Raw genomic sequence first — 9,260 nt, 5'->3', positions numbered from 1 at the left:
CGTACATTTTAGGTTCTCTGCTCATCAATAGTTGTTTCTTACTTAAAGGGGTACACTTTACGGTAAACAGGATCCTTTAGAGGAAAGAGGATGCTTCAAGTAAACAGAGGTGAAAAGGATAATGGAGGGAAAATACAGGTGAGGTTCTGATTATGCAAAACAGAAAATAAATCATATATTTAAAAAAAAAATATATATCAAATGTTCATGTGGTCTGTTTTACCGCTATAAAAACAAAATTAAAAATGAAACAACCATTCACAATTTTTTTTAAGGAATTAAAAACTGAAAATGATGAACCTAAGTTGTGATGTGCTGGTTAGAGGAAGTAGGTCAGTATGCATTACTTATCCTGACTGCTTTCATTCGTGTTGGTGGCAGCTGCTTCCTCATCTGTCCTGAAAATCTACCCCTTAATAAATAGTAGAAAAATAATATTTTCTTCTTTTAAGTGTTTCTTCCTGTTTTTATTTCATTCATTGAAGTTTTCTCCGATTTTGATGTTCACAGACATTTGTGGAAAATTTCAAATATCGCCCCAAGCCACTTTGTGTAGGACTCGACCAGCAGCTGCTCCTTTGGATAAAAGCAAAAAGTTTGAGAGTCACTCTGCAGAACCAAGGAGGGAAACAGCTACAATAGAGTCCACAATGTCCTCTGCAGTTTTAGATCTAGGTAAGTGTTAGAAGGTTGATGGTTTTTTTTTACTCTTCAGAGATATCCAGCAGTTTTCACAAATGAACAGAGTGCTCCATTCCCTCATCATAAGTAGGCTTAGGGATGGGATGACAACCTGTAGGGAGGCTGGGATGGAGCCCTGAGCTAACAGGGGTCCACATAAGGTTGTCTGTTTAATGTGATTATCCGCTAATCCACGGAGTGTTTACATTGGCCTTTCATCTGAAAGGAAAGTCGTCGTCCATTTTCAAGGCTTTTAGCTTCCAGTTGTGTCCTCCCCTAGCTGAAGGCCAATGAAGGAGCTCAAACATTATTGTTTACCCCCAATAACTGTACGTATGCACGCACATACAGAGCCCCGAATGCCAAAAGTCTTCAGAAATCAATCAAAATTTCCCATTTGGGTTCTTCACTGGAGCAGGTCCCGTCATTTTAAATGTTTGTAAAACTGTGTACATCTTCCAGCTTTTAGATTGGGATCAGTGAAGAAAGGGCTGAAATGGAGATGTTGGCACAATGAGACCACGAGGATCGTATTAAGCTGAAGATCCATTCAGAGCTCAGTGGTACTATGGGTCCTTAGCCAGCTGTGGTGCCTCTCGCTTCCTCCATCCTGGCAGTACCCAATGTGCAATCAACCTCAAAAGTTTTAAAAAATTGTTTTCATAAAAAAAAAGGGGAGAAAAGAAAAAGAAATATAAAAAGTCCCATCCATGGGAGAAGAGGCAGGGCCGTACTGATGATCAGCACTCTGCGTCAACACTGTGCACGGTGACTGCAGCTTGCAGGTGGTGCGTGTGCAGCGGGTGGTGGTGTGTGTGCGTGTGCCGGTAGGGGTGGAATTTGTGGCTGAGCAATGCAGCCGTCTGGGGAGGCGTGTCCAAGTCGAGGTCGTCGTCGTGGTTACCAACGTCGACACCGGCTGACAGTGGATCGTTGTTTCCCGGTGGATTCTCGCTGTCCTCCTGTGGACTCATGGTGCTGTAACCTGGACGCAAAAAAAAAAAAAAAAAAGATGCAGAAATTTTGAGCTTTTAAATCTTTCCTTAGAAAAAACTTTTAATTTACACGGAAATCTTCTCAGCAGGTGAAGCCATGATGTTGCTTCTTAAAACTTTTACAAGTGACAGATTTGATTTACTGGGTTTTTTATCGTGTTTTCCATGTAATCCATTTGGACTTGGCTGCACAATCCCGTAAACAGACTATGGAGATGTGCCACATTCTTCTCACTTACAACTTTTCACTCTTTTACATTTTGCAGTCTTACATGGGAGCCCTCATACAACTTGGAACACAAAACCTCCTTGATTTGTAGATATCTCAAAACTCACACATATTTGGGAAGGTAAACACAAACCAGCAACACTTAGTATTACATAGCAAGTGCCATTCAAGCAGTGTGCAGAAAAACAGAGGCTTTTTGGGATGGGAAATAGGAAGATGCCATGAAAGAATCCACTCACCAAGTGACGCCCTGAAGTCATAGACATTCAGAACACGGAAACATGCTCGCGCTTACATGCTATTATACAATGCTCTTCATATCTTCACATACATTTAGCCTGAGGAGACAGCATGATGCCGTTAGGATACATGGGTAACTAGAGCAGCAGGAGGGCAGTACTGCTGTCACAGGGAAAAGGGATTACTGGGTCAAAAAATTAAGTAAAGAAAAGATTGAACATAAGGAGATAAATATTTTACGATGAGTGATTTAGAGTGACTAGAATATTTCATGTTACTGATCAAAGCTTTCGATGTCTGATGTTCATGAAAACCTTGTAGATCTGCTTTAATCAGTTTCCTCAATAGCTCACAAACCCCTTTATCTAGTGAGTGGGCTTCGTCAGAGCCACGACATCTATCTGAAACACAGGCTGACTTTTAAAAATATTTGGTCGTTGATCTGGAAATAAACGCATTTTCCTTAATTCCATTAGCACCATGTTTGTCTTATGCTTTTGAAATGATACCATCAACATCCTGCATGATGGGAACAGCTGTTATTACTCTTTGAGGAACTAACCAAGTAATCCTGAGTGCCTCGAAGATAACATTTATCGAAGAATGCCATTGAGAATAATGGAACATTAAACCCCCACAGATACTGCGTGACAATGTATGCGTCTGAAGCCAGCAGCCAGATGTATTTGTGTGGCCTTGTGTCAAATTGATCTCCAAACAACCTTTTCTCTCCTCCAGACAAACTAAAACCAGCACACAAACAAATCTGATCCCTTAAGATTTCACTCAGGATTCATATCCTGGAAGAGAGACCTTGTCTTTTGTGGCCATGTCCCCGGGCAAATGTTAAGTAAGTCCAGAACAAAACAAACGACTTCTAAACAAATGAAGTTTTCCAGCTAGTAAAAACTGTAATGACGATGAGAAAAATGCGATTGTCAAAATGTTATTGTTTGCATGCTAACCATGAAAGTGCTACCATGTTTAAGCAATTGTAAACCCGCTTTTGCTTTCACCAGTGTCACGTATGACAACAAAATGTCCCTCTGTCTCAATGAGGGCTTGTAAAACCCTACTAGAGTCTAACTGAGATGTTTTTTTTTTTTTTTAAGTGTAGGTGCTCTGAACCTCCAGAGTTAGAAGATGCCAGCTTCAGCTTGGTTTATTCCTCTTTCCCCAAAACAAGAGCCAGATTTTCCAGCAGGCCTGCAGCTAGGTAAGGAAATCAAGTCCTTCTTACATGTGGAGAAAGAGGGAACGCTGTCAGACCTTTGAATCTTAAATAGACTTTTCTTTTAACAGTTGAAGACAAATACTAGAGTCAGTTCATGGAAAAACTGGTTAAGTATGTAAAGAAATCCAGGGAGGGGAAGTGTATTTAAGTGGAGGGTGTGGCCTGTTTGAGCCTCTTTGACACCATGCGGTTAGTCCAGGTGAGTTGGCCTGTGTTGGTGTGTTGATTTTATTTGAATATAGGATTATTCAGGTGAGGTTAGTTCCTGAATCTGCTAGTCTAGCTTGTATTGCCACCCTCTATACTTTCATGCCCCCTAGCCGAACCAGGGTCTGTATCCCTGCCCCGCTTTCACTGGTGCAGTTGGTGAGAGGTCAGAGTAGTTGATAGTCGTGCTGTTTGAGATAGTTGTCTGTGTGAGGAGTGGTGATGGCTGGCATTAGGGGGTGACTCTGGGACGGCTGTGTTCACGGTCTAGCCTTCTGGAGGGGTTGTGGGCCTAACTAGACAAAACACAGGTGAAAGGAGGTTCCCACCTGATGACCCCAAAGACATGATAGCTATCACTGCTCACTGGCCTAGTTGGATATTATCTGTAGGGAACATAGAGCAGGGCGAAAGGAAGGTGATCACTGAGTCTGGTCCATTTTTTTTTGTTGCACAAGTTTCTTGTGTTTTTTCTAAATTCTAAAATGCGACAAAATAAATGAGATACTTAGAAAATCATTGACAACTTCTGGTTTTGGGTTACTCCCTGACATACTCTCAATGATTTCAAATTCCTCTTCCTGTCCATCCCTGTCCTCTTGCCCTTCCATTTCATCATCATCTTTGCAATTGTCTTCCATTTTCAGCTTTTTCTTTCTCATCCTCATTTACACAATATGAGATTGTCTTCTCCATCCATTTATCACAACTGCCTTTTTTATTTTTTTAATCTAGCCCTTTTAACCATTTTAATTATTTTACAATATGAGCAAATTCATTTACTATTCCTGTCCAAAAACATTGCTTCAAAATGTTGGGTTATAATTTTCAATGAACCACAGAAAAAATAACACCACAGTAACTAAAAATGAGCTAATTTTTACATATAAATTAATTACCTCAATATCTATACAGCTTTGTCACATTTTTAAGCTCCCTGGTTTAAGCCATCTTATCTTTGTTGTACTTCAGCCCACTCTTCTCTCCTCATATTCATCCTCTCTGTCATCATCAGTTATGCAACAAGTAACAGAGACACTCATTGTCAGAAAGTGGAGTGATGCCATATGTAGGTGGTAGGAGCCCACGTGGGTGAAACTATCCAGCCACACTTAGCGAGTGTCAGACTTACAAGCTCTACAAATGGTTAAAGTGAAAATAAGCAATACCCTCAGAGCTAGAAACGAGAGAAAAGCAGGGCTCTGAGCTGTGATGTAACGAACAGAACAAAGCAGCAGCTGAAACGCTGCCAGCGAACTGGGAGCTAACTGTGGATTTGAGATTTTAACGTTCAAAAACGATGAAACATGTCTGTAGCTAAAATGTGTGTTGTTAAGGTTTTACAATATGCTCAATTATCAGTATGTTTATAATATAATGCATGCACATTAACTTATGTGTACATTAGAACTTTGGGTTTGACTCCTAGTTTGGATCTTACTGACTTACATAATCATTACAATCTCCACATTCCTGATCATCTCTTTCTATCTGTGTCTCTGTAGTGCTGCAGACCCTGCTGAGGATTTTATACATGCACACCCACAGTAAGGATACTGTGAAAATCAGATCATTACCAGAACGAACTTAAATTCACTCAGCATGCGATTAAAATATCCTTATTTTAGAGGAAAGGGGAGGGAAATGTAAGAAAGAAAAAAAGAAGGAGCATTCAGTGTTCTGTCACTATGCTGGGCCTGAGTCACTGTGCCAGGGGACTAATCAAAGTATCATCTCTCCACCATATTGTAGGCCTACCCTTGGATTTTCTCCCTGCCCTCGGATTGTATTTGAAAAACTTAACTGGTTCCTGAGAGCAGCAGCTTGAGTACAAGATTCCACTGAATATCTAAGGTTGTCGTCCTGTCCTCAACACAGAGCCGAGACAACCTGCACTACGCTCTTAGTCCACCTACTAATCAAGAGCGTTGCTCACAGGCCTGTTGCGGTTTGTAGACATGCTCCTGAGCCTTCATGGTTTTCATCAATACTTCCAATTAGATGTCGATGTCTTACCATGGTCACTTTCTGTCCCCGATCGTCCCCAGTACCGCCGTCTCCGTTCAGGAGTGTGTGTGTGTCTCTCGATCACAGCAGCTATAAATCTAGTATTACTGACTGAAAGTCAAGAGAGTACACAGGTTAGTCCAGAGGCCTTTCCACTGGACCTCACACATGACTATTGTGAAATAGTGAGTTTCCTGCAGCATTCCAACTATTTCAATGGTTCATATGTCAAACAGAACTTACTGATTCCTCTGTCCTCATGGCTGTCTTCATCCCGCTCATCTCTGTCATTATCCAGGTTAGACATTCTCACTGACATTTCTGGAGCAGCAGGGAAGTGAAGAGAATGGAGAGAGAAAGAAGCAAAAGACCTAGATGAGGTAGATGCAACTATTCTTCAAAATTCTTTTTCCAAATATTAAATGCAAGAATGCAATAAAGCCAAAAAAAAAAAACAAAAAAAACAAAACAAAAAAAGCTATGGAAAAGAAGTACATCTAATTTATTAAATTAAATATTTTCTATGTTTTTCTTGACATCTTTTAGAATGTGTTCCTTGACAATAAGTCTTGCACAGCTTTTCATAAGCCAACAATGTTGCTACAATCAAGCACCTCCACGTTCATCTGCAATTATCCAAATAAAGGCGTAGCTTATGTGAAATGTGTTAGATATTTGAGAGGACTCCATAAGTGCCCAGGGTTGCAAATGGGATTTTCATACCATTGACAGCATTGAGTCTTTGGGCCCGTTGGTCTCAATGTGCTGTCTAAACTTAGAATTTCTCTGTATTTGCATCCTATCAAAAAAACTTGCAATTTAGGACAATCCCACCAGTTTGATTCTACACCAGCCAAATTTATTCCAAGCTAGGCCCCTCAAGCCATCCAGGACCTTTCCCCTACTCGTATTGAATTCCACTGTTCGCCTCTTTTTATTTTTCTAATGCATTATCAGTTACTGTAAAAAAAGAAAAAGAAAAAAAGATACAATTTACTTCAGGTGTATTTGTTTCTCAGCCCTCTCTACATGCTACGTCTACTGTGTGAATCGCCCCCCCCCCCCCACACACAGGTGATACGTCCTTCAGCATAATTCTCCACCACATATTCTAAGTTGTTTGCCAAACAAATGATCAAACTTAAAATGAAGAGCCGAAGAGCAAAACGAGTTCTTTAGTTTTTATCAGTCACTGAGTAATTATACATATTATCCAGGTGCAGCTGCCGTTTGATGCTAATGTAGCCCCCATCCTGTGCATCCTTTACAGTGGGTTTTCTTATGGGAAAGAGGAGTCGTACATACCCTGCGCTGCCAGTGGCGACATGTGCTGGTGTGAGCGCCTGTGAATCTGGTGTCTGTATGCGTACACAGCCAGCACCAACACCATGATACATCCCATAATGCCCCCAGCTACTGGACCCACAGGAGCGCTCTTGATCATGTTCAAAGATGCCACCTCCTCATCTGCAGAAGAAGAGGGAAGAGAGAGAGAGATGCGCAGAAGAACAGTTAAAAGATTTCTGACGGCTGAAGACTTGACAGAAACCAAGGAAAATAACTGCGACTGAAACATTTCACTCTAGACCTACACGGACATTTCTGCTGTCTCAAACAACATGCAATTTATCTGACTGTTTCTTGTTTGCTTCCTTACTGGCTGGCTTACATAACTTTATAAATTATCCTATCCTTAAAAGTTCCTGAAATGAGTCATGCTGATGATTCAAAGAGTCTCAAGAATTCAGCCACTTTGCACAAAAAAGGAGAGGAAAGAAAATGGCAGCTCGGATTTGTCTTTGGGGTAAGCAACTCACCTAGGAGTGCCAGGCCGTCTGCATAGGGACTCTTGGCACCAACAATGCCTCCAAAACACTCCTTCTGCAGAGCACAGTATGGCTTGTCCAGGTGAGTCTTTCCGTCACTGTCCACCATGCACCATTCACAGTCCAGAACACCAAAGCAGTCACTGAAATCAGGTGCAAAATACAGAGATTGAAATGAAACTGAAGTGCTCATGCAATTGCTCTACTTATTGGCCAAGTAGTTTTTGACTTATAAAGATGTAAATACTTGAGTTTAAGTATTCAATGTGACAAATGTGGACAGATAGAGGACAGGATGGTGACATTGTGGTGTCCCCACAACAATTACGCTGCAGAATCGGTTCTCGTGTGAGTGTGAGTGGTTGTTGGTCTTTGTCTGTCTCTGTGTGTTGGTCCTGTGATGGACAGGTGACCTGTCCATCACACCCAGAGTGAGCTGGGATTGGGTTTAGCAGCCCCCATGACCCGGAAACAGATGAGCGGCAGAAGATGAATGAATGAATGAATGGACAGAAACACAGCGCTGCATTATGGATAAATATATGTAAAGGTGTGCTGGCAGTTTCATTAAAAGTGCATTCATTTCCCTTTTTCTCTCACAAAATAGCTGTGTGTCTCATACACACAAGAACAAAGTGAAAAAGACGATTCAGTGTCACCTGAAACTCATATTTACTTTTGGAAATTTTACCACCAGGGGGCACTATACTGTACCATCAACAGTTCATGGGAGATGTAAATGTCTCCATTTCTGCTGGTACACAGTGTTAGTGCATACCTGACATTTACTGTGCAGACGTCTATGGTTCATTATGGGTACCTGCTGGTGTATCTCTGGCTACAGCGTGTGTTGATGCACTGGGGCAGAGTATCATGCAAGCTGGGATCGATCACATTCAGACTGACTGGCTCCTGATGCACCTCACAGCTGGGGTTCCTGTGAAACACAAACACACAATCAAAAATATGCCAAGCTGGAGATACATTGCATGCTTTTGGCCAGAACATTCAGCCAAGGAAATGCATTTAACTCCAACAATGAAACACAATTAAGCTCAACGTTAGAACAGTAGAACTCAAAAAGGAAAATCAAAAACATGACTACACAAAGTAATGTCTTTAGGACGTCAGTGTATGCAAATCAGCTTTAGAAGGGACAAACATCAATGCTGTGTGACACAAAACAGACAGTGAAAAATGATAATTGCACGTCTTTCTGAAATAAAACAGGAATTGACATTTGAAATATTGACGTGCTGTCAAGTACTGCTGATGGTTGATGAGAGGAGGTGGGTGAAACAAGAGAATGAGGAGGGGGGTGTGAGAGGCAAAAAGAATGATGGACAGAATGGCCAAAACATTGGAGGGAAAGAATGACACAGGAAAAAAAAAAAAAAAAAAAAAAAACCCAGAGAGACTGCAAGAGCCAGAAAGAAACACCCACAAACACCCAAGATGTTTGAAACATGAAATTGTCAGCAATTCATTTCATGACAGTGACAATGACAGGAATCCGAAAAGGATGCCAGATAAATAAACCTCAGAAGTTTTCACTTAAACTTTCTCATTACTACTGAATATTGCTGGTTAAGAGATAATAAGCTGAGGTTGCAAATCATTTGTTTACATTTAGGACAACAGTAAAACGTACTTCAACCTGCATTATGTGATTTTGAATGTTGAATGTTGAATTTTAAATCAGCACCAGTGGCAGCTATATCACCATGAATAATTTAATGTACAATCTGCCATTTAGTACTACTGCTTTCCATTGTCCTCAGTAATTATGAGGACTGCTTGTAAGATAAACAAGTAGACACAATTGACTGGTTGACTAACAC

General features: G+C 40.9%; 1 protein-coding gene across 1 annotated transcript in view; it reads right to left on the bottom strand.

The window, feature by feature from the left end:
* Nucleotides 1-658: 658 nt before the first annotated feature.
* Nucleotides 659-9,260, bottom strand: part of cachd1 (cache domain containing 1) — a 73,148-nt gene continuing 64,546 nt past the window's right edge. The window contains exons 22-27 of the mRNA XM_029500690.1: nucleotides 8,240-8,356; nucleotides 7,411-7,562; nucleotides 6,899-7,060; nucleotides 5,837-5,914; nucleotides 5,603-5,704; nucleotides 659-1,666 (exon numbers count right to left, since the gene is read on the bottom strand). Of these exons, the coding sequence (XP_029356550.1) occupies nucleotides 1,422-1,666; nucleotides 5,603-5,704; nucleotides 5,837-5,914; nucleotides 6,899-7,060; nucleotides 7,411-7,562; nucleotides 8,240-8,356 (856 nt within the window). The 3' untranslated portion in view covers nucleotides 659-1,421. The remainder of the gene's footprint in view (nucleotides 1,667-5,602; nucleotides 5,705-5,836; nucleotides 5,915-6,898; nucleotides 7,061-7,410; nucleotides 7,563-8,239; nucleotides 8,357-9,260) is intronic.

This window comes from Echeneis naucrates, chromosome 4 (genome assembly GCF_900963305.1).
Source record: "Echeneis naucrates chromosome 4, fEcheNa1.1, whole genome shotgun sequence".
In the NCBI taxonomy this organism is placed as follows: domain Eukaryota; kingdom Metazoa; phylum Chordata; class Actinopteri; order Carangiformes; family Echeneidae; genus Echeneis; species Echeneis naucrates.
The sequence above is the reverse complement of the archived record's forward strand: the minus strand, read 5'-3'. Positions and strand labels throughout refer to the sequence as shown.